The following is a 25,695-nucleotide window of genomic DNA, read 5'->3' as shown; positions in this document are numbered from 1 at the left end:
GTTCACTTTAATGCTCATGAAACCACTGTTGCACAATTCTGGCTCTGAGACTGCTAAAAGATGACATCATTGTCAGGGAAGACATCAAGCATGAAGGGATGCAGGTAGTTTGCAGCTGTCACCATGTCTTCAATTACTACCACAGGATGTATGCAAGCACAGGAGAAAGTCTCCCATAGCATAATACTGCTCCCACTAGTCTTTGTCAGTGGTGCACCGTACATTTCGAGCCGCTGTTTACTTCGGTGACAGTATTTGTTGAGACAACCGTTGGTCGAGTGTAGCAAAAATCTGATTCAACCGAAGAGCCGACACATTTCCATTGATTGACAGATGAATTTTGATGATCCTATACCTACCTCAATCATTATTGATGATGTTGTTGGGTCATCATGTGTACATGTAGGTGTGGTCAGCTGTGAAGCTTCATGTTCAACAATGTATGATGAATGGTGTACTCCAAAACACTTGTGTGTGCAACATCATGGCTCCCTTTCGGCAGAGATGCCACAAATCACCATTTATCGCACTTTACAGAGCAGACAAACTTCCAAACCCCATGTTCTGTGAATAGTCTTGAATGTTTGAACATGTAACGCCTAGTGGTAGTTTCACTGTCCTCCTATCTTTTTCTGTAGATGGTCATGACAGTAACATGTGAACATTCAAACAGCTTCACTGTTTTTGATATCCTCATTCACAGGCTCTGCATAATAATAATCTGCCCTTTGTCAAAGTTGCTTATCTCAGTGGATTTCCCCATTTGCGGCCAATATCTTTGCTAGGGTGATCCTCTGTCCGTGTCTGCTCCACTTACATACTTTTGTTACTGCGTCACAGGCCTGCAATGCCTCCAGACAGCATCCAATGTCATGGTGGACAATAGCCACAACTTTTTGGCTGATCCCTGTGTGTGTGTGTGTGTGTGTGTGTGTGTGTGTGTGTTTCTCTCTATCATGGTCCCTTCCAGATTATCAATGTTTCTTGAAAAACATCTGCTGGGACTCATGTCATTATGGCACTTATGTCAGCCTTATTTGTTCGTTCACAGTACCTGGAATGTATCTGCTATAGTCAAGGACCTCACACTAACTTGATTACTCCCTGGGGGCATTTGTCATATTTTTCCCAATAAAAATTACATTTTTTTTCATTGGTGCCTTATTCTGCAGCTCTAATATCTTCTTTGACAGATAAAGTCACCTTCACTGTATCATTTTATCTTGCAGGTCTTCAGTGTGTCAGATTTCAATTCCCCTCATTTGTAGAATTGTTAGTCCTTTGAGCATCAGACAGTTGCAGAGTCATTTACGTCTGAAGTAATGACAGTCATCAGTGCAAAAAGGCATAGCTGTGAAAATTTCATCTAATGGTTCAAATGGCTCTGAGCACTATGGGACTCAACTGCTGAGGTCATCAGTCCCCTAGAACTTAGACTACTTAAACCTAACTAACCTAAGGACATCACACACATCCATGCCCGAGGCAGGATTTCATCTAATAAATGTGTTGTTGTGTTCAGCTACAGATATTTAAGAAACGAAAAAGGATTACAGCAGAAGCTACCCTTATACTAGATATTTGTGTTTTTACAGGTGCTAGAAAACCTGTTTTGTCACCAGTGGACGCGGCTCGATGGTCTGGGAGCCCTCATCATCACACCAACCAGGGAACTTGCCCTGCAGATATTTGAAACTCTACGTAAAGTTGGCCGTTACCATGATTTCTCTGCTGGGCTTATAATAGGTTTGTATACCAGACATTAAATTTGGCTTATTTGTAGTAAGTTAGAATACTTCTTTCACTGTACTCTTCAAACGAGCTTGAAATGGAAAAACAGGCATGTGAATCTTCAACAGTTGAACTGTTCTTTGGACACTATTTATAGTAAGAAAGAATTTTGTCTTGTATACCTGGCAAAAAATTTCTCATTGGAGTCAGTTAATAAGATATTATATAGCCCCTTTTTATACTCTTGACTTATTTGTGTGATTAAAAGATGAGACTATTTTACCTCAATCACCAGACTGTTGAGTCGGAGAACTAAAGTAAATCTTCTTTCATATTACTTTCAAAATAATATTTTTCTTAGTTGTGGTATGTTTAAATATGTGATTCAGACCCATATTCCACCATCAAAATTTAGGTTTCACACAATTTTGAAGTGTGTTTAAATAGGGCACAATTGGTGAACCTCACAAATTTGTCTGGACCATTAGAAAGGATTCATAGGGATCAGTATTCTCTGGTTACTATTAGCACTTCTGTTGAGAAGGGTAAACATTGCAAAACACTAAACCAGTCATAAATTTGGTAGACTTAGAGTCGATTTTGTAAAGCTGTTGACCTTACATTAATTCAGAAAATGACTTCGAGTTAAACTGAACTCAAAAATCTAGATTGTATGAACATTAGTCTCATGTTATATCATTGTGAAGTAGGATCATCTTTGACTGGAGAAATTTCACCAATTAAGTTGAGTTCGATTGCAACTGTTAGTTCACAATGTAGTGGCAGTGCACAAGATGAACAAATAAAAAGAAGTTATTAATACAAAAATGTCAGGTAAATGTGAATATTCTATTCTCACAGTGATAAGCCTGAATATGTTTTTAGATTTGTAAGGTTAGGTTAAGAAATTATTGGATATGTAAGTAATGAGTGAGTGAAGCTGATAGCAGTTCTTGTACACAACTTGTAATTAATGTGATTAGTGTAAGACATATTATAGAGGCCTTAGTGGTGATGTAAGAAAGGGAAATTAGAGATATTTGCAGTGAAAAGTTAAGTATTTGGAATGCAACAGTAGCCAGTAAGAATTTAACATCTCTTACAAAAATACTCTCTCAGCTTGAGTAGTATTAACTGCACAATTAATGTCAAATTTCCAACTACAAAATAAGTAATTGAGCTTCTATGACAACTGCACACGATGATGAACATGGAAGGCAAATGTTAATTATCAGACGGTGCTTGAATGGTTGCATTTTGGAATACTGTTCAAAGGACCTCAGGTTGGGCACCAAATTAGTTCTCAGAACTTTTTTTTTCGTTTGGCTTTTCTTTTGCTTCTTGCACTATTTGTTGATGTGCAAAATGCCAGTTTGTGTAAATTAAATACTCAGAGTAAAACTAAGTAGTGCAAAAGTTACTATAACTGCACATTTGGCTTACATAATACAATATAGCACTGAGTGCATGGATGAGGGGCCTGAAACAGATGACAATGTATTTGTTAGTGTCCGTGAAGAAATACCAGTACCAGTGGAAATGAAGCTAACAGGAGCCACAGAGGTAATGGGGTGGGGGGTGATGGGGCAGAGAAAGAGAGAGAGAGAGAGAGAGAGAGAGAGAGAGAATAAGAATAAGAATATGAATATGAATATGAATATGAATACCTCCATGGCAGGTAGAAAACTGCGTACTGCGCCAACCTTTAGACACCACTATCTTGTAGGAAATGTACGGTATGAACAGTACCTCAGTACATAGGTGAAAATCAACATCAGACATTGTAGCTCACTCTCGTAATAGTACAATAAGTTGTACAGAGCCGTGTGGAGGGTCTGAATCAGAGGCTGAGACAGTTATGCGACCTTGTGGGCTGCAGATTTGTCGACTTGCGCCATAGGGTGGTGGGGTTTTGGGTTCTGCTGGATAGGTCAGGAGTCCACTACATGCAGCAAGCGGCTACACGGGTAGCAGGGGTTGTGTGGTGTAGACTGGGCGGTTTTTTAGGTTAGATGGTCTCGGGCAAGTACAGAAAGGGCAACAGCCTCAAAGGGTGCGGGGCAAAGTCAGGACATGCGGGGACCAAGCAGCAATCGGTATTGTAATTGTAAACTGTCGAAGCTGCATTGGTAAAGTACTGGAACTTCCAGCGCCGATAGAAAGCACCGAAGCTGAATCGTTATAGGTACAGAAAGCTGGCTGAAGCCAGAGATAAATTCAGCTGAAATTCTTACAAAGGCACAGACGGTGTTTAGAAAGGATAGATTGCATGCAACTGGTGGTGGCGTGTTTGTCGCTGTTAGTAGTAGTTTATCCTGTAGTGAAGTAGAAGTGGATAGTTCCTGTGAAATATTATGGGTGGAGGTTACACTCAACAACCGAGCTAGGTTGATAATTGGCTCCTTTTACCGACCTCCCGACTCAGCAGCATTAGTGGCAGAACAACTGAGAGAAAATTTGGAATACATTTCACATAAATTTTCTCAGCATATTATAGTCTTAGGTGGAGATTTCTATTTACCAGATATAGACTGGGACACTCAGATGTTTAGAACGGGTGGTAGGGACAGAGCATCGAGTGACATTATACTGAGTGCACTATCCGAAAATTACCTCGAGCAATTAAACAGAGAACCGACTCGTGGAGATAACATCTTGGACCTACTTATAACAAAAAGGCCCGAACTTTTCGACTCTGTAAGTGCAGAACAGTGAATCAGTGACCATAAGGCCATTGCAGCATCCCCGAATATGGACGTTAATAGGAATACAAAAAAAGGGAGGTAGGTTTATCTGTTTAGGAAGAGTAATAGAAGGCAGATTTCAGACTACCTAACAGATCAAAACGAAATTTTCTGTTCCGACACTGACAATGTTGAGTGTTTATGGAAAAAGTTTAATTCAATTGTAAAATGCGTTTTAGACAGGTACGTGCCTACTAAAACTGTGAGGAGCGGGAAAAACCCACCGTGGTTCAACAACAAAGTTAGAAAACTACTGCGAAAGCAAAGAGAGATTCACTCCAAGTTTAAACGCAGCCAAAACCTCTCCGACAAACAGAAGCTAAACGATGTCAATGTTATTGTAAGGAGGGCTATGCGTGAAGCATTCAGTGAATTTGAAAGTAAAATGCTATGTACCGACATGACAGAAAATCCTAGGAAGTTCTGGTCTTACGTTAAATCAGTAGGTGGTTCGAAACAGCATATCCAGAAACTCCGGGATGATGATGATGGCATTGAAACAGAGGATGACACGTTTAAAGCTGAAATACTAAACACCTTTTTCCAAAGCTGTTTCACAGACGAAGGCAGCACTGCAATTCCTTCTCTAAATCCTCGCACAAACAAAAAAATGGCTGACATCGAAATAAGTGTCCAAGGAATAGAAAAGCAACTGGAATCACTCAACAGAAGAAAGTCCACTGGACCTGACGGGATACCAATTCGATTCTACACAGAGTACGCGAAAGAACTTGCCCCCCTTCTAACAGCCGTGTACCGCAAGTCTCTAGAGGAACAGAAGGTTCCAAATGATTGGAAAAGAGCACAGGTAGTCCCAGTCTTCAAGAAGGGTCGTCGAGCAGATGCGCAAAACTATAGACCTATATCTCTGACATTGATCTGTTGTAGAATTTTAGAACATGTTTTTTGCTCGAGTATCATGTCATTTTTGGAAACCCAGAATCTACTCTGTAGGAATCAACATGGATTCCGGAAACAGCGATCGTGTGAGACCCAACTCGCTTTATTTGTTCATGAGACTCAGAAAATTTTAGATACAGGCTCCCAGGTAGATTCTATTTTCATTGACTTCCAGAAGGCATTCGATACAGTTCCGCACTGTCGCCTTGTAAACAAAGTAAGAGCCTACGGAATATCAGACCAGCTGTGTGGCTGGATTGAAGAGTTTTTAGCAAACAGAACATAGCATGTTGTTATCAATGGAGAGACGTCTACAGACGTTAAAATAACCTCTGGCGTGCCACAGGGGAGTGTTATGGGAAGATCTGCAGTGGATAGGCACTTGGTGCAGGGAGTGTCAACTGAACCTTAACATAGACAAATGTAATGTATTGCGAATACATAGAAAGAAGGATCCTTTATTCTATGATTATATGATAGCAGAACAAACACTGGTAGCAGTTACTTCTGTAAAATATCTGGAAGTATGCGTGCGGTACAATTTGAAGTGGAATGATCATATAAAATTAATTGTTGGTAAGGCGGGTACCAGGTTGGGATTCATTGCGAGATTTCTTAGAAAATGTAGTCCATCAACAAAGGAGGTGGCTTACAAAACACTCGTTCGACCTATACTTGGGTATTGCTCATCAGTGTGGGATCCGTACCAGATCGGGTTGACGCAGTAGATAGAGAAGATCCAAAGAAGAGCGGCGCGTTTCGTCACAGCGTTATTTGGTAAGGGTGATAGCGTTATGGAGATGTTTAGCAAACTCAAGTGGCAGCCTGTGCAAGAGAGGCGCTCTGCATCGCGGTGTAGCTTGCTCGCCAGGTTTCGAGAGGGTGCATTTCTGGATGAGGTATTGAATATATTGCTTCCCCCACTTATACCTCCCGAGGAGATCACGAATGTAAAATTAGAGAGATTTGAGTGCGCACGGAGGCTTTCAGACAGCCGTTCTTTTCAAGAACCATACGCGACTGGACCAGAAAAGGGAGGTAATGACAGTGGCACGTAAAGTGCCCTCTGCCTTACACCGTTGGGTGGCTTCCAGAGTATAAATGTAGATGTAGATGTAGACCTTGCGTGCACTCAACAACGTAATCTGTGTGACTTGAAATAATTGTCTGTACTAACACAACGATGTCACATAAAATTTGATATTCAGCTTTTCTTGCTATAAATCACACTACAGCTCACTACATCACCATGTACGAAAGGATGGACACAGTAACATTTTTCGTGGTATGATGGAATGAGTGGTAGATATCTGGATATTAATTACAACAATGCGTCTAACTATCAGGTTTCGCTAGGTTTGAAAGATAAACTACCACCAAAGCTAGTATCAATCACCAGAAAAATAGTAAAAGCCAGAGTCTGTGGGAGTAGGATTGAGATATTTATCAATAACAGCAACTTATAGGGAAGCCTACACCATGTGTTCTGACAACACATCAAAATGCTTTCTAGATTATGTAGGTACCAGAAACAACAGATTTTGAACATAACTGATGAATGTGTCCTATAGATCCGTTCGCCTTGTAGTTGCTCCTCTTTTAAAGCTTCAATGAATAATCTTATATACAAGCAATCAGTGTGAATGTATAAATTTTTACATAAATTGGAAAATACGTTAACAAGGCCAAGATATAATTTAATATTGTTTATCTTTCGTTGTCAGTCAACAATAACCTGTGTAAGTAGTGGCGTGCAACAACAATATCCTAGACTCTATTGAAATTTTATCATAATAAACTATTTCGTCAATCTCAAACGTGCGGAATTAAATGGAATAACTTTGTTTATAATTAGTAGTTTTCAGTAAAACACAAACTTGCTTTTCATGTCTAAATAAACATTAATTATCTTTCTTTTCATTGCAAGTTATTAACTGAAAAATACTTTTCCTTCTCTTTAGGCTTTTAATTTCTTTCAACTTTGCTTTTACCAATATGCCATTCTTTTACTTTATTGGCCTTTGGATTTAGTTTGATATGAAAAGATATATTCGAGATACTAGTCTGCTTTGAAATAAACTTTTCAATATTTTTCTTGTAATAGTTTAGGCCTAAAGCACAAGTCGGATACTGACATTTTCAGCCTAAAACAGTTAATTCTTTATTTCCTGCCATTAATCCATTTACAGCTATAAGTCAGCGTTTTACTTGATGAGTGCTGGTTCTTTATTCAAAACCACACTTAGTGGAAATGTAATATAAAAAATAAATCAAAAAACCTGAGTGTCACCACCACTTTTGAACTATATGAACTTAAAATAATCAAACAAAGTTCAACCACTTCAGGCATTGACTTCCGCAACTCGCTAATATTTAAAATTAAACACACAGCACTCGATGATCTCTTTTTAGAGACAATTAGCGTGTTCCCTAATAAATGGTTCTCGATTTGTAATTTAGGGATAAGGGGAAAAGCTATCAAATTCTCAATAAACTTCTGATTGTTTCTCAATAAATAACTATTACCTAGACTTCTCTTTAATATAGACTACACATTCAGTGCAACCAATGAGATTTCCAGAATTTTCTATATTACGACATTCATGCCAAAGCTGCACAATAAATCCTAATCAAACATCGCTAAGTCACTGTTGATGAAATAATCACTTTCTACACAAGCCTATAATCTTCACAAAATATCTTTCTAAATGACTTAGAACTGTTTTTAACATACTTAAGTTATATCCATATCACAAAGTAATTCATGTATCTTACATGTGAGCCAATCTCATCATATTATTGAGATAATCTCTCTTGAGGCTCACTATTAGAACAATATCCAGATGCTGAACTGAAATTCTAGGAGGACAAGCCAAGAACCATTCTCTGTGAACAAACATATCATGCTAATTCCCTCTTTAACAATAAGTGTTTCTTCTTAGCATTTACCGGCAATGGTTTCTAGTGATCAGCTGCTCCGTAGCTGTCATCTTTGTCACACATCGTGATTCAGCAGTCAGCTGGGCATTGCAAACTCGCAGATTTGACAGACACAGCTATTCTCAAAAATTAACTGTTATGTATCTACAACCTTTTAAGACAAAAAATATAAGGAAACTGTACAGACCTCTTAACAAACTCTTCATTCACTCAAAACTTTAAAGTTGATAATAATTTGAGGTGCTATTAACAAGTCTTGCACTTGTTCATCTTCGCTACTTTGAAACACAACTCTTCCAATGAACAAGTGCTTATTACTTTTGAGGTATACATTTTAGAGCACATGTTTACTGGACAGAGCTTACAGTAGAATAGATTTGTTTCACAGTATTGAAGCTCAAGAATTGTTCATAGGTCTTAAGATATGCATTTTAGTTACCATGTTTACTTTCTTTCTTTGATTCGAATGATCATTCATGTCATATCCCTGAATATTGACCATCACTTCTGAAAGATGTTGCATAACAAGGCTCATTTCACACATGGCCATGCCTTTTATTGAGTAGGAAATGCCTGTGACTGAACTGTGGTAGGAGGTGTGCGGATGTTTGATAAGTCTTGCACCTGGACTGACGAGGTTCAGTCCTGCACCCATGGGGCTGGAAAAGGATATTCTGCAAGTTGAATTGGTCGTATAATACTGCTTTTGGTGACAGCAGGATTTTGTTTAGGATATCTCTCATCTCAGAGTATGGCGGGAGGTAATTGAAGTGCTATTGAAGGATGTGGTTGAGCTTGCCCAAGCAAGTGTAATATTGGGTATTCAGAGGAGTGCTGGTTGGTGGTCAACAGGTGGTCAATGGTTTCAGAGGAGGAGATGGAACAGGAGATCTGTTGATGGATGAAATGGGTAGGATATTGTGTATCACTAATTTAGTATATTTCAACAACTCAAGCTTTTCACTGCAGATGGAGCATTGACACATGACGAGGCTGTGACAGAAAACTTTTTGACATGGGTCAGGTGACAGCTGCCGGAGGGGTGGCACAGTTTGTGATTGGTACCCTAGATATGAACAGAGATACTCGTGGAGCCATCTGAGAGGCTGAGATCAACATCTGCATCTACATCCATACTCTGCAAACCACTGCAAAGTGCGTGACATTAGGGAAAGTGGCTCATTGAATTGAGAAGAACCAGGTGAAGCAAATTTGGAGTAGATGTTAGATTATGGAGGGAAGAGCAAAAATTGACCTTGCAATTAGTCCAGATGATGAAAATTCATCAGTGAATCTAAACCACAAAAGTTATTTTAAGTGTTGACCCAATAGGAAGGATGGCCCATAAATAACTTTACATGGGGTGGTGCCATCCAAGTGCCCATGACAGTACCACTGATTTGTTTGTAGATTTTGCCTCCAAAAGTGAAGTAATTTTGTGGCAGGATGTGGTTAGCTACAAGGATCGGGAAAGAGGTGGTCGGTTTGGTATCAGGATGATGTTGAGAACGTAATGTCCCATGGGCGCAAGGCGATGGGCATGAGCGGTGTTGGTGTACAAGGATGTGACACCCATAGGGACTATTAACAAATCTAATGCTAACAGGACAGAAACAAGAGACATTGAAGGAACTGAGCAGGGATTTGAATGCAGGATGGGAGTTAATGTACAATAGTTTGGAGTTGTTGCTCAACAATGACAGAGATTCATTCTGTGTGAGCATTATAGCCAGACACAATGGGACAACCTTTAGGGAGACCTGTGGGCTTGGGTTTGTGGATCAGGTAAAAGGTTGGAGTGGGAGGGGGGGGGTCTGCTAGTGTGAGGAGGGAGATAGGATTTGGTATGAACTGAGGAGCTGTTGCTGAGGTCATGTTGGACTTCTGGGCGGGGATCAATGTCTTAATATTTGTAGAGAGAAGTGTTGGAAAGTTGCCAGAGACCCTCCGCCACACAGTCACTATGATTCATGACCACTGTGATGGAGCATTTGTCTGTGGGAAGGATGAGGATGAGAAGGTCTGAATTGCTTTTTAGGGCACAGATAGCTATGTGCCCCACAGGAGCAATGTTGGACTCACTGGGGAGTATGTACATTCATAATTAAATATGTTTAATTGCAAATTGACACACAGTTTTAAGAAACACAAATGATTGTAAATAAACATACACAGTCCCACAGTGCAATCATAAACACACACAGTTGGTTAATAGTCAGTTTGGGCAGCAGGAGTCGGTAGTGGAGAGTATGTTAAAAACAACACTGTAATTAGATGTTTGAAAAAGGGGTGCTTCCATGAGAGCAGGGGTTGTACTATGACACTATTTAATGTGATGGGTCGTTAGAATAGCAGGTATTCAAATTATGCTGCAGAGGGTGGCCAGTGTATGTTTTGAAGACAATTATTGTTTAGGAGAAGAAAGTATATTCTTATTGAGGAATAAAAAATAGACAGTTGGTTTTAAATAAGGAAAGAAAAGCAGAAATTTGTTTAAAATAGTATGGGAAGGAAGAGAGTTGAATTGGCACTACATAACAGTAATGAAATTGGTGGATGCAACAATACATAAAATAAGGGAAATCACCCACTCCCCTATGGTGGAGTGGGGCATCAAAACACATAACAGGAGACACTATGCGCACTAGGTTTCGAGCTCTTGCATTTTTTCTGGTAAAAAGCACACACACACACACACACACACACACACACACACAAACACACACACACACACTGACACTCCTATGTCCACAGCCTACTGGTTGTTGTTTATCAGTTCAAGAGGGAAATGACCTGATGCATTGCACACGGCTGTTCCTCAGTTTGTGTCTGAGATGTCCAATGTGACTGTCCCCATGAAGGATGGCATGCTGCTGGTAAAGATCTTTTGCAAGAACAGTGGCTGTGCGCCAGTAGCCCGCAGAATTTCCAGCCACCCGAGGACATGAAAGTCGTTGGTCTGATGTCTGCTAAGAGTTTGGAGAAAATGACTAGAAAATTGGAAAAGACAGATTCCTTTGAAGTACAGTGTGGCAGAGGAAGGAAATAATTAACCTGAGACATCCATCAAAGATATCATCACATCACATTGCAGTGGTGTTCAAAAATGCAATGCATGGAGAATTCCCCGAACTTTGGATATGCGTACTATCACTGTGCATAAAATCCTACAAAACATCCTGGATTGCTATCCATACAAAATTACCCATGTTCAGGAGTTGCTTTCTGCTTACCTGTCAATAATACAAACGTTTGCTCTGGAATTTTGTGCTCACATGAAAGTTTGTAGGGAGTGGACCTGGAATATTCTGTATACAGACAGAGCCCATTTCCATCACCAAGGACATGTCAATACGCAGAATTGCAGACTATAGACAACAACAAAAACCTACACTCACATCAGCCGGTACTACTTCATTCTGCAAAGACGACTCTGTGGTGCAAGTTTATGGCATCATTTACGGTAGGGCCATATTTTTTCTAGGAGATGAGTTTTGCATGTCCTGTTATCTGTACCATCTCTGGTAAATGCTATGAGAGTCTTTTGCTTACCAATTTCATTCCAACCCTTCAACAGTATGAATTTGTGGGTAGGAGCATCTTTATGCTTGTCCACAAATTGCACAGCCAATGAAGCAGCAGCTGTAGAAACATTTCGAAAATGCTAAAATTATCAGCTGTCATTTCCCTACAGCCTGGCTGTCCAGATCATCTGATCTTAATCCATGTGAGTTCTGGCTGTGTTCCAATTACGATTGTAGCTGAATTGAATGCACACATTACACAACAAATTCTGAACAGACACCCGAGACACTGCAATCTGTTGTGGAACATGCTGTTTCTAGATTTCAGCTTGTGACAGAAAACATTAGACAGCATATTAAACATGCCATGGGCTATTCTCACAACAATTAGAAACAGATGTCGTTTTGAGTTTTATGCGGATTTTGGCTCCAGGATAGTTAAAAACTGATTTTTCCCATCTTACTGGATAGGAAATTGTCGTAGCAAAGAGGCTTACCTAACTAACAGTGCCACAACTCTTGACTGCCAAACTTGTACAGTCATGTACACTGAACAGTACAGGTGGAATAATGTGCAAAGCAAGCCATAGTTGTCGTATTGCAATTCATCTGTCATTTGTAGCCAACCTCATCTACATTAAGATGCATACATTTTCATCTATTGATAAAGATTTTTTCCCCTGATGTTTACCACTGTGCCAATAATATGTTGTTCCAATCTGATGTCATTCTGAGCAGTGGTTCTCTTTCTACAGCATTTTGAAACTTGAACTTTAATTATGGACACCTTGTAGTTTTTAGGTTGTTTCTCATACCCCTTTATGTGGTACCTACCTCCCACCTCAAATACATGCTACGCATACATTTAGATAACTTTGTCAGCCGTGCCAAATAATTTACTGTAGATGCAAGTAGATGGGATGTGCTGATTCTGTCCTGGGGTATGAATAGAAGACTGATGACCTTAGATCTATTTCCTCAAACCAGTAATCAGTAGCAGCTGTTTGTGAAGGTGATTGTTTCATTCTAGAAGATTTATCTTTCAACGTCATAGAAAACCTGTTATATATTTGACACAGAACAGGAGTATCAAGTGAAGTCTGACAGTTAAAAATGTAAAAGTGGAGGGAAATGAGCTTTAGGACATTTTAAAAAATGTACAGCCGCATGTAGATTAAAGAGTGCTGATGTATATTGCTAATACACTGTTTCTATTGTATCAGTTACTAATTAAATCAGCTACATCCCATACTCATATGAGGGGCATTCAGAAATATTTAAAATAGTATTTTTTTGTACCTTATTTATTAATGGACAATAGTAAATGTACATAGGATCTCCCAATACATGCTCCACAAACATTAATACACTGCTACCACCCTCCAGGCAACTTCATTATTGCATCATGAAATTATTGCTTGGGTGTACTATGCACACACTCTGGGCATCTACCTGCAGTTCTTTCTTGTTGCCGTACCTCTTACCTCACAATGTGTCCTTCATATTATCAAATACAGCATAATCCGACTGAGCGAGATGTCGTGAATATGGTGGATGTGATACAATAGTGAATGCCAATGATGTCAACTTTACAGGTGGAGCACTGCAGGTATGGGCCCATGCTTCTGTGTGCTGGAGGAGCACTCGTTTTGACCACTTTCCCTGTCACACCTTTGCTGAATCCTGCATCTAAGTCCTGTGAGTGTGTCACAGTAACCCTGCCGTTGACAATTGCTCTTTGTGGACGCCAGTCCATTAGCAGTATTCCACAAATAGTGAAGTGGGTTGGGCAAATTCCCAGTGGGCTGTACGTTTATAAATGAGCATTTGACTGGGAATGTGCTCAAAGCAGCTTTAAATGGCCAAAATTAGGGCATTTATTAAAAAAATTGCTTTTTAAAGTTTTTACTGCTAGACTCTATAACTTGTGATGATACTCCTGATTTTTTAAAGGTTAGTAAATATTTCATTTAAACCTACATGTATCACTGATTGCCTTTATTACTAAGAATGAAAGGAAAGAAGAGAGAAGCGTCTTTACCCCCCACCACCCCCATCTTTCTGTGCCAAGGAAGTGCATATCTTGCTGACAGTTGCTCGTCACTCATTTACAGTGTTACCAGTTATATTCTTTGCTCTCAATTTCTCTCTGTTGCACTCATAGAAACACCCCCCCCCCCCCCCCCCCCACACACACACACACACACACACACTGCATTGAACAGCTATGTTATGATAAGCCAATATAAAAAAAACTTTGTATTGTAACATACTTTATAAACCAAGTTAAAAATTTGTATATTGATGAAGGATGATTATTGATAGCAAAATTATTACTTAATGTATTAAACCAGGCAAGTGCTGGTGACAAATATTCTTACATGTTAACCTGTTTTCAGTGAAAAAAATGCTAAAATGATTTATTGTCAGATGTAGCAACATTTGAGACAGACTATAGTTTTCTATTCTGCTCACTTCTTTATCTACTTTCGAATGACTGCATTGCTGTGAAGATAAAATGAGAACACTGACATGGATTTAATGAAAAAGAATAAATGCCCACCTTGCAGCTGATCATCTTGATCCAATAGTACAAGGCAGTAACCTAAAGCCTATCGAGATGCTTGATGCAATAAGCTTTTTTTCTGACACAGCAAAGAACACTGTACTAAATGTTATCCAGGTTAAAAAGAAATTGGCCGATTACAAGGACAAACAAGGAATTTGATACAATTTGTGTGGGAAGGAGTGATTCCTCACCCTCAGGAAGATAAAAATCACCATGTAAATCCTTCATTGTGGTGGTGAGATTTAAGAGGAATCTCTAGGCACATCAGTCACATATGCTGCTACATAGCATTCCTGCAGCACTTTTGGATGGGTCCACAGTAAAAAAAAAAACAGTATGGACGCGCGCGACACACACACACACACACACACACACACACACACACACACACACACAGAGAGAGAGAGAGAGAGAGAGAGAGAGAGAGAGAGAGAGAGAGAGAGAGAGAGAGCTGCAAAACTAACCTACCACAAAAACCCATATCAAACAGTCCAAGCAAGGACCAAATGGAAAGGAACAAGTGGTCAGCGAGTAGTCAGATTCAGGAGAATCTGAGGCATAGTCAGAACTTCATGATTCTTCAGCAACTTATGAGAATCAAGAAACTGACTGACAACATTTTTTTAATCTCTCTGCAGTAATATAGTATAAGTAAAAATACTACCTACAGGCTAGCAACTTAATATAAACTGTACTTTATTTCAAAAATTACATTTAAACTTGAGTGGTGTTTTCTCTTTTTGGTATGCAATACCCCCACAACTGACCACATTAAAGATGTAAAAAGTTATGTTTATATAACTCTCCCCTAATTCTCAAGCATCTTTTTCAACTTGGTTATCCAACCACTAAAGAAGCAGTGTTGCAAAACACCTTTTCCAATACAAAATTTTTTATAAGCACTGCTTATCAAAGAATTGTTCTGATTCATAATTGCCTGGGCATTTATGAATTTTGGGCATTTGCCCAGGCATTTATCTTGGGCACTGGCCCCAACTTAAAAGTGCCCAGACATTTTACAAACTGCCACAAATGTCCCAAAAAGATGGAGATCTGCTTACCTGCAGATGGAGCAGCATGAAATTTTTTTGGACCAGTGACTCCCATGTTGTTTCCATTACAAAGCTGGGACTTTCTTCTGATGTATGTGTTGGTAACACCATGACTTTTCACCAGGTTCTCCATAAAAATTGTATCTTCATTCTTCATTTCAGATAGTGAATGACAGACTTCATCTCTGTTTTCGTGCTGGGCCTGTGTCAAGTCCCATGAAACCCTATGTGCGCACACCATTTTCATATTCAAATCATTCTGAATAATGAAGTGCATGGTTGCTTGGGAGAGACCTGTCTGCCATTCCAGTTCCTTGCAGGTTATATGTTGTTCAGCCTTAATCAACTGACACACAGCCGCAGTGTTCCCAGGAATGTGCGATTTTGACGGATGACCAGTGTGCAGGTTGCTTTATTACTGAACTCAGTGATATAGCTATAAAGTATTTTGAGCTGTAATTTCTCGCCCATACACCACAGTTAAATGTTTATGAATATATTAAAAACAAAGATTCCAAGACTTACCAAGCGGGAAAGCACCGGCAGACAGGCACATTAACAAAACACACACACACACACAGAATTACTAGCTTTCGAAACCGATGGTTGCTTCTTCAGGAAGGAGAGGGAAAGACGAAAGGATGTGGGTTTTAAGGGAGAGGGTAAGGAGTCATTCCTATCCCGGGAGCGGAAAGACTTCCCTTAGGGGAAAAAAAGGACAGGTGTACACTCGCACACACATACACACACATATCCATCCGCACATACACAGACACAAGCAGACATATTTAAAGGCCTTTAAATATGTCTGCTTGTGTCTGTGTATGTGCGGATAGACATGTGTGTGTGTGTGTGTGTGTGTGTGTGTGTGTGTGTGTGTGTGTGCGCGAGTGTACACCTGTCCTTTTTTTCCCCTAAGGGAAGTCTTTCCGCTCCCGGGATTGGAATGACTCCTTACCCTCTCCCTTAAAACCCACATCCTTTCGTCTTAACCTCTCCTTCCTGAAGAAGCAACCATCGGTTGAGAAAGTTAGTAATTCTGTGTGTGTGTTTGTGTGTTTTGTTAATGTGCCTGTCTGCCAGTGCTTTCCTGCTTGTTTATGAATATATGTTGTTTTGATTTCTTTCTTGCACGAAAATGACTGTGTCCATCTTTGTCTATGATAGTCACCTTCTATCTAGTCCATAGCTTTCACAATATTTAAAAGTTATAAGCGCTGTTCATAACTGACATCTAGTGTCTGAGTGGTGCTTCAGAATCAGTTCATTTTCCTAGGAGATGATATCCCTGTTGTTTGAGGGGTATTTGTAAAACAGTGCAATTGTAAATCATTTCCAAATACCCCTTACAGCTACTGTACAGGTTGGTGTTATTTATTTTTAATTAATATTCTGCTTTTCTCTCAGGTGGGAAAGATTTACACTTTGAGAAGAAGCGCATGGAACAAGTGAATATAATAGTGGGGACACCAGGCCGCTTGTTGCAGCACATGGATGAGAATCCTCTCTTCACATGTCACAACTTGCAGGTTAGAACATTATCTATATGCTTATTATTATCAGCATTTTTAAATGTCAACCTTGAATCTGATATATTCTTATTAGTTTACTATCTATAGATATGTAAGAGCATTTTCACTGACTTTTTGCATTGTTATAGCATCATGACAGCTCCATTGGCCACCACTTTTTGGGAATATCTCCCCTTCTTCTGTGTTCCACTCCTCTCTCTCTCTCTCTCTCTCTCTCTCTCTCTCTCTCTCTCTCTCTCTCTGTGTGTGTGTGTGTGTGTGTGTGTGTGTGTGTGTGTGTGTGTGTGTGTGATATTAACTCTTATAAACACTCGGACAATAAATCTGCTTTTATTTCAAATGCACAGTTTAGACAAGGAAAAATAAAAACATTTAAATTGTATTGTTCCATTTTTTAAAAACGAATTTGTATACTCACCATATTTTTGTGATTTTGAATACTTGGAAACAACCATTGACCATATTTTTCAAACTTAGCATTATTGTGGGTGTGACACGTTAAAGTTGATGTGTATTTTTGTGTGATGAAACAAATTAGCATGAGAAATACGTTCATGAGTGTGCCTATAAATCCAAGATTATGGTCTTGTTCACAGATACTAGTACTTGATGAGGCAGACCGTTGCCTTGACCTGGGATTTGAAAAGACAATGAATAGCATCATTGAAAACTTACCACCAAAAAGGCAGACACTGCTGTTTTCTGCAACACAGACCAAGTAAGTATGCCAGTAGTGATACACAAGAAAGTTGTGTACTTAGAATCTAACTAAATACTTTTCTTGTGTTGTTGCATTTATAGAACTTATTGTAGTGCAACATTTTTTTAGTGTATAACATTAATGTTTTGATCTCTTATTAATTATTTTTTTTGCAAGAAAATTGTTGTCAACTGGAATGATGAATGATAAATTTTAAAATATTATACACACATGTTACAAGGTAGAATCTAGGAATTTATGTCAGTGGACAGAATGCTTGAAATTTATTTTCGAAGTTAATCCAATATGATCATTACATTTTTTTTCTCTTGCGTACACTGCTTACACATAATAACAGCGCCATCACGCTCAGTGTACTTGATATCGTGTTAAACTTGTATGGCAACTATTTGTAATGGTTTCAGTATACAGCATTCCTTATTACCTTACCAAAAGTTTATTCAGGAAAATTGATGGGCCTAAACAGTGGAACCATTGGCCACCGTGAGACTGAATGCAGCGTGGTAATGTTGTTGGTACATGACGCAGTAAGGAAAGTGTATAAGCAGAGCAGAGGAGACTTGAGAATAATTAGCAACAATACAAGTCACAAATGGGGAAATCCACTGACAGAAGTGTCTTTGACAAACAGCTTCTTGGAATGAGCATCTAGGAAACAGTGATGCTGATCAGCTGCTCATGTGTTACTGGATGAGCATCAGTGGAAAGTGGTTGAAGAACCATGAAACTGCAAGTAGGTGGAAATGTGTTGGATGACCACACCTCACCATGGAAAGCTGTGGTTTTCTCACTCTGTAACACAGAATAAATAGTGATCTGTGGCAGGTATGACTATGGAGTACAATGCTTGCACATTCAAAAGTGTTTTTGAGTACGCTGTCAGTGCATATTGTTGAATGTGTGGGCACAGCAGTAGACAACACCTGTGTACTCCCACATTGACCCAATGACATTATTGTAGTGGGTATGGGATCATCAAGATTGGATTGGGGATCAGTGGAAATGTCACATGATGATTGGACCATGTTTCTTGTTACAAGAAGTTAGTGATTTTGTCCAGATACAGTTATCCGTGTGAACGTCTGCTCAAAACAAGCACTGTGCAACTAATGCAAGCTGGTGGATGCAGTGTTATGCTAAGAGGGACATTCAGCTGGGTTTCTTTGAGATATGTGATAGTAACCCGAGGCATCACGTCAGCTGTGGAGTATGTAAACATCATTGCAGACCACCTGCATCCCTTCATGTTTGATGTCTTCCCCATAAGTGATTGTCTCAAAACAGGATAACTTTGAGTGTCACTACAGTGGTTTGAGGAGTGTGATGGTGAGCTCATGTTGATGTCTTGGCCACCTAATTTTGCCTGGTATAAAGCTGATGGAACACGCCTGAGATGCTATATGGCACCATCTAACGACTGGCCTGTAATTTCCAGGAGTTGTATGACTGTGTGTGGAGACACCCTGTGATATTGTATGACCCGTGTGTGGAGACATTGTGTGACAAACCTATAGGACACTATCAAAGGTTTGTTGATTCTATTCCATGCCGGATCACCGCTTTATTGCATTCCAAAGGTGGTCCAACACACTATTAAGCAATTGATCTCAATGTATTGGCTCATCTTTGAACATAGTTACCCAGTGTTAGTCACTTGTCCCATTGCAAGAGTTTTCATATAAATACTAACAGCCTGCTCTGGCTTACAGCAGGATGACTTGTCTGGCATGTTTACAGGCCACTGTATAGAGTTATGAATAAAAATCAGAGAACAACATTAGGTAACTGAACATTATCAAATAACTTAAGTAATTTAAGCAGTACATGCCAGGAAAGCTCTTGTTAGCCATGAGTGTTATCTGTTCCATATGTAATTGGTGGAGCACATAATGATTTAATCAATGTGTTTATAACAAATGTAAATATTCTATGGGAATTTTGTGCGAGTGTGTGTGTGGGGAGGGGGGGGGGGGGGGACACGCATGTGTCCAAGGTTGGAATTTGGAGGGGAGGATGACCTTAATTGACTTTGGATTTTATACAATTTGCTGGTAATCAGGCCGGCCAGAGTGGCCGTGCGGTTCTAGGCGCTACAGTCTGGAGCCGAGCGACCGCTACGATCGCAGGTTCGAATCCTGCCTCGGGCGTGGATGTGTGTGATGTTCTTAGGTTAGTTAGGTTTAATTAGTTCTGTGTTCTAGGCGACTGATGACCTCAGAAGTTAAGTCGCATAGAGCTCGGAGCCATTTGAACAAATACTGGTAATTAGCTTTACAATTTCTCTTTGTTATTTGGTACCTACACGTTCTTCCAGTGCCTGGTAAATACGTATTTCATAAAATTCCATAGATAATGTATATGTAATAATCTCTTGAGAGGGTGAATTTTCTGTCGTTAGGACGCGAAAAAGGGAGTGTTATTGTTGCCATGTAAAAAAATCCTTTTTCAAAGTTTATATTTAATGTGGGATATTCCAGTGATATGTTCCCAAACAATCTATCATAAATATTTTCAGATGTTATTTGTGTTATATTGTACGGTTTCTATTATGGTTTCCTTCAGTAATTGATTGAAATGTATAATTAAACAAAAATTAGCTCAATCTTAATGCTGAGATTTAGTTTAATGTGACATGAAAAAGACATCTTGCACTAGCTGTGAATGCTTGCATAAGATATGTGTGTAAATTTGGTTGTTTGATCACATCAGTCCTTCTTATCCTCAGTCAGGCTGATAATTTTAAGAGGAGGCATTCTGATTGTGTTTTAATCTAGAGCATTGTGATGATTTTTTTTAAGTGCTAGATGTTAAAGTAAGAAAATCTTATATTCCAAATTAGAATCATAAACTACACTGATTTGAATTGCAGATCAGTCCGTGACCTGGCACGTTTGAGTCTAAAGGACCCCTGCTATGTGTCTGTGGTGGAGAAAGCTCAGCACTCGACTCCAGAGCAGCTGAGGCAGAGTTATACAGTTGTAGAGCTGCATGACAAGATGGCTGTCCTGTGGTCTTTTGTACGTTCACACCTCAAGCACAAAATTCTGGTTTTTCTTGCCAGCTGTAAGCAGGTAAGATCAACATAGTTCTGTTGCTTGTCTGCCAGCTAATGTTTTCATACTTTACAGCTGCAGTAATTTCATTACACAGTTTTTGTTTGGGGATTATTGTGATAAATATTGGTTTAAAATGATGTCCTAATGCTAGAGCTTTAAATAGTTTCTATGTCTCACTTCTTAATGTCAGTTTTTAGCTTTTTAAGTTGTTGGTTGGTTTACATTACAACACTATTCTGTTTGCTAGCTCTTTTTTTTTTTTTTACTTTAATACCAAGATTTGATTTCCCTTGTGCACCATAGCTCATAATCACATGTGGCAATTTCAGCTGTGTGCACAAAAATAATACATCACATCTTTTCCATGTTTAACTGTGATAATCACATGTTGCTATGAATGAGTGACTGTACATACTTGATTTCAATGAATATATTTGAAGTTTGTGTCAATCTGTGGATAAAGATTAAATGTTTGAGCGTACATTGAGACCCTATATTTGAAATTCACTATTTATATGAATGTGCTCACATCCACTTTGAACTTGTAAATAATGGTGTAAGGTTGAAATTTATCAGTAGTGCAGAAAAAGCATTTATGACAATTGAACAGTAACAATGAAAATGGTTCTGTCTCTCATCTGAGAATTTGACTTGTATAAGAACTAATGGAAGACAAGAGATTTAGTTTATCCTGCATGTCGGTCATATGTAGCAAAACAGTTTTCTGTGGTTTATGTGTATGTAATCAAAATGTAAACATCTTGTATATATTTTATAATAAATTAAAAATGAAATCCATGTCTAGGTAAAATACCATTATGAGATCCTTTGCAAACTGAGGCCAGGTATATCAGTTTTGGCCCTGTATGGCTCTCTCCATCAGCTGCGAAGGATGGACATATACCGTAGCTTCTGTGCAAAGAAGCATGCTGTAATGATTGCCACAGATCTTGCAGCAAGAGGGCTTGGTAAGTATTCCAATTCACTTATCACATATAGGGTTCAAATGTTTTCTGTATCTAATTGCTAGGGAGTATGGTTCTAGCATTTTGTAGTCACTTGTTAACAGTATTTACAGCTGGATATTCTCGTTGACGATTTGAATTAGAATTCACTGGTCTGTTAAGAAAGAGGAGGAGTGGGAGGGAAACCGAGCACCTTTTTTGACTTGGCAAAAGAAGAAGGAATACTTTGGTATTTCAGAAGTCACCTGCCCTTGGCCTTGGACTGGCTATTGGTGTGATGCTCATTGTTGGTATATTGGATCACAATCAGATCGTAGATGTCAGACACACGAAACACTCCGTTTTGGAGTTGTAGAGGCTCTAGGTTTTTCATGTGTCTTATGTGTCAAGCGTATTGTGAATACCTCTCTTTTAGAGAAAACCCCAGCTGCCAAAGTCAGCTGCTATATGAAGTGTGTTGATGATAGCAGTCACTGTTGACTACAGTAAAAACTTGATTAACTGTCACTTTTCGACTAGGGAGTGCTCGGAATGCTAAAAAGGTCAGATAACCAGAGGAGAATAAAGCAACTCATTTACAGATCTCAAAACAATGTAATAAGTCAAAATTAAGTAAAGAGAATACATTTTTAATTTAGAGAAAGGAAAACTCAGAACCATCTATGGATTGAAAATATGTCTAAAAACTGTAAAATGTTTTCTGTTTCAATTTCTTAAACCTTGGCTTTGTGGCCCCATCTTGCCATTTCCTTGCTTACAATAGGTCTACAGCTATAGTGGTTGTCTGTTGTTCAGCATAATTTGAGGGCAGTCTCAAATGCATCCTTTGCTGCAGAGTGGCTGATCGTTTTGTCTTCCTCTCCTGTTGCTGAGTGGTATACAGTTGAAAAACAAGGTCAATGTACTGATTGTGTTCAGGCCTTTCATAGGTAACAGCAGCAGCAGCAGCACCACCACCACCACCAACAACACCACCACCACCACCACCACCGCCTTCTGCAGGCCATTCCTCGATATCAGTGGGCTGGATAACATTTTGAAGAGTATACAAATCAGTGACTAAATCTGCTGTGTCTGACGAACAAAACTACTTCTACAGTTTTTGTTGCGTGGTTTTGTTAAGTTGCTACTAACCAGGAGGAACGCTGTAAATTGCATCTTTTATGTGGAGGCCTTTCATTGCCTCAAAAAGATCAAAATACTCTTGTGTGCTCTAACGAAATGCTAATCCTGTTTTAAAGAGTCTGTAACACCCTGGTCCATTGGTTGGATTATTGAAGCCATGTGCATTGTGAAGGACAACAACATAAACTTTTGTGTCACGTTGTTGAAGCTCAGACTTAAAGGTGTGCCTTGGACCATAGTCTAGCAATATGAGTGCATCGGGTGGTAGGTTTTTGGTTTTCAAGTATTTATAACAACCAGAACAAATTTATCAAAAACCATCCTTTAAAGAAACTACCACGAATCTGCGCACTTTTCTGAGATTTGTAATAAATGGTAAGTGCCAACATGTTAACAGTTTTGAAGGCTCTTGGTTTTATAGATTTGCTGATTACGGACGTCAGTTTATGGTAACAACTTGTGTTGCTGCATGTTGCAATGGTCAGGCTGTCCTTTGCTGTAGTGAATTTAAAATTAGTTGCGCCTTTTGACAGTTAAGTATGGAGCGAGTGGAGCGAAACATAGTTACCAGCGTGTGCCAAACGTATCAGGAGGCGACAATAACACGAGGCTTGCTCGGTGCGTTACATGTCAGCCGTGCAAGCTGGCCAATCTTCCACAAATGATTTTAAACAAACTATATGGTAATAAACTCTGACTCTCGCACATCTTATATCTTCATTCATCAGATTCATAATTAGTTATTCATCCAGATTGTAGCTGGATTAAACACACACACACACACACACACACACACACACACACACACATACATTCTCTCTCTCTCTCTCTCTCTCTCTCTCTCTCTCTCTCTCTCTCTCTCTCTCTCTCTCTTTTTCTCTCTCTCTCTCTCTCTCTCTCTCTCTCTCTCTCTCTCTCTAAGAAAAACAACTCAACTTAAAGCTGAGCTAAAAGCCTGTATGGTGGCTACTGGAGAGCCAGGCTTCAAACTATAAGGACTTAGGTTTTCTGAAGTTCCTTCCATTTTCCAGTTACTCCTGTTTAATCAGTTGATAAACAGACATCCCTGTCCCTTCTAACAAATTCTGAATCAGCGTCTGATTTTAGAACAAATTTTAAATACTGAAGTAATAACTTCACAAAAATCATCTCTATGGATGTCATTCATAGTTGTCAATTGAATAAAAACCAACTGCATGCTATCTATTGCTTGAGGTGATTCCAAAATCTTAATTATGCACCCTCCCCCCAAAGCACTGGTTTTCCAGTTTTGGCGCAAGTGGGCTATGTAACATCACATTACACATGAAAATGTAGTAATGACTTTTCTGAAAGTACTTATATTATTTCTTTCTTCTTACCAGATTTCCCTGCTGTTGACTGGGTTGTTCAGCTGGACTGTCCAGAGGATGCACACACGTACATTCACAGGGCAGGGCGCACAGCTCGCTACCAGGCAGGTGGAGAGTCCGTACTGGTGCTGCTGCCTTCGGAGGAGAAGGCTATGTTGCAGAGATTGGAGGCAGCTCGTATACCACCTCTGCAGTCCATTAAGTATGTTCACCTATCATATGTGCCACAAAAAAGTGTGAAATGTAAGGAACCTGTAATCTTAGACCCTCTGATTAATATTTCTCAGGTTTTTATTTATTTATAAATGTTGTTGGCTTCTGAAGTATATTGGATAAGATTATTCATTTCCCTCACTCAGAGGCCCACACTTATCCTGCTCCACCATAAGTTTACTATTTTTATCGAAGAGCTCATTATTGAATGGGTGGTCTTCAGTGCAGAAATAAGGATTCATATTTTAATGGAAAGTCCTGGGTGGGATAAAAAACAATATCTAATCTTCTGATGATGGGCTAATTCTTTACAGTCTGTGCTGTAAATGACGAGTGTTCATCTATTTTTTTCAACTACCTTAGTGAATAATAAAACAAGCACTCCTTCTCATGTGTAAATGCAGCACAACCCCACTGTTACATCCACAGAATTAACATTTTCCCTCTGTTTATGGCATTTTTTATTGCTCCTGACAAATTTCCTGTGTCCACATTGTTAATTCACACCTGACTTTTGTGACTAAATATTTATTATTTTCCTGCAATTTACGGAAAAATGTTTGTGGAGAAAAAATTGATGTAAAATGATGCTGGCACGGCGTTGGCCACCAAGCAGTGTTTATAAATGTTATGTGGTTAAGTTTCTTGACACCAAGGTGCTCTACTGAGCCTATTTGAACTGGTAAGAGCGTAAAAGTTGGAACAATTCATCCCTTATCTCCTGCCTCTGCCAAGCTCTGCATGTTGTGGTGGCTGATCGCAGCATCTAGGTTCGTTTGAATAAAAATATCATGACCAATGACAACCGTTTCCAAACTGTCTCCACTGCGCATGCACAGTTTCTCGATTGTTGTAATAGTGATATCTTTGTTGAACTGTATTTAGCATGTTTTGTCATTTGGTGATTTGTAGCGCTAGTGTCGCTAGTTGACACCTTCACTCACTTTGTGTTGCACAAATGTTTCTGGTTTAAACACAGCACCAACTGTGTATCTTTTCATGCTGAGAAAAACATGTTTTGAGTATTTATTCTCATTGTCAAGTGATTACACACTTATGTGTGTATTTTTTGTGATGGTATGCAAACAGACAGTGTGACTGATAGTTTGTTTTCTGCATAACTGAGAGGCACTGTTCCTGATAACATCAAAAAGATGACTGTAGTGCAAGACACACAGAATGACACCACTCAATATATTTATGTAAATATTTTCACTTGACAATGAGAAAAAATTCTCCAAATGCATCATGCTACACGTGAAAAAATACTT

At 39.2% G+C, this 25,695-nt stretch overlaps 1 protein-coding gene across 2 annotated transcripts in view; it reads left to right on the top strand.

The window, feature by feature from the left end:
- LOC126281936 (probable ATP-dependent RNA helicase DDX10) overlaps positions 1-25,695 on the top strand; it is a 93,318-nt gene that overhangs the window by 26,484 nt on the left and 41,139 nt on the right. Inside the window, exons 3-8 of one of the 2 annotated variants that reach the window (XM_049981281.1) lie at positions 1,596-1,746; positions 16,868-16,989; positions 17,589-17,710; positions 20,583-20,784; positions 21,575-21,737; positions 24,224-24,413. In XM_049981281.1, the coding sequence (XP_049837238.1) occupies positions 1,596-1,746; positions 16,868-16,989; positions 17,589-17,710; positions 20,583-20,784; positions 21,575-21,737; positions 24,224-24,413 (950 nt within the window). The remainder of the gene's footprint in view (positions 1-1,595; positions 1,747-16,867; positions 16,990-17,588; positions 17,711-20,582; positions 20,785-21,574; positions 21,738-24,223; positions 24,414-25,695) is intronic. The other variant, XM_049981282.1, reaches the window with a different exon arrangement.

The sequence above is a fragment of the Schistocerca gregaria genome, chromosome 7 (assembly GCF_023897955.1).
Source record: "Schistocerca gregaria isolate iqSchGreg1 chromosome 7, iqSchGreg1.2, whole genome shotgun sequence".
In the NCBI taxonomy this organism is placed as follows: domain Eukaryota; kingdom Metazoa; phylum Arthropoda; class Insecta; order Orthoptera; family Acrididae; genus Schistocerca; species Schistocerca gregaria.
Note: the sequence above shows the minus strand (reverse complement) of the source record. Positions and strands in the feature narration are given on the sequence as shown.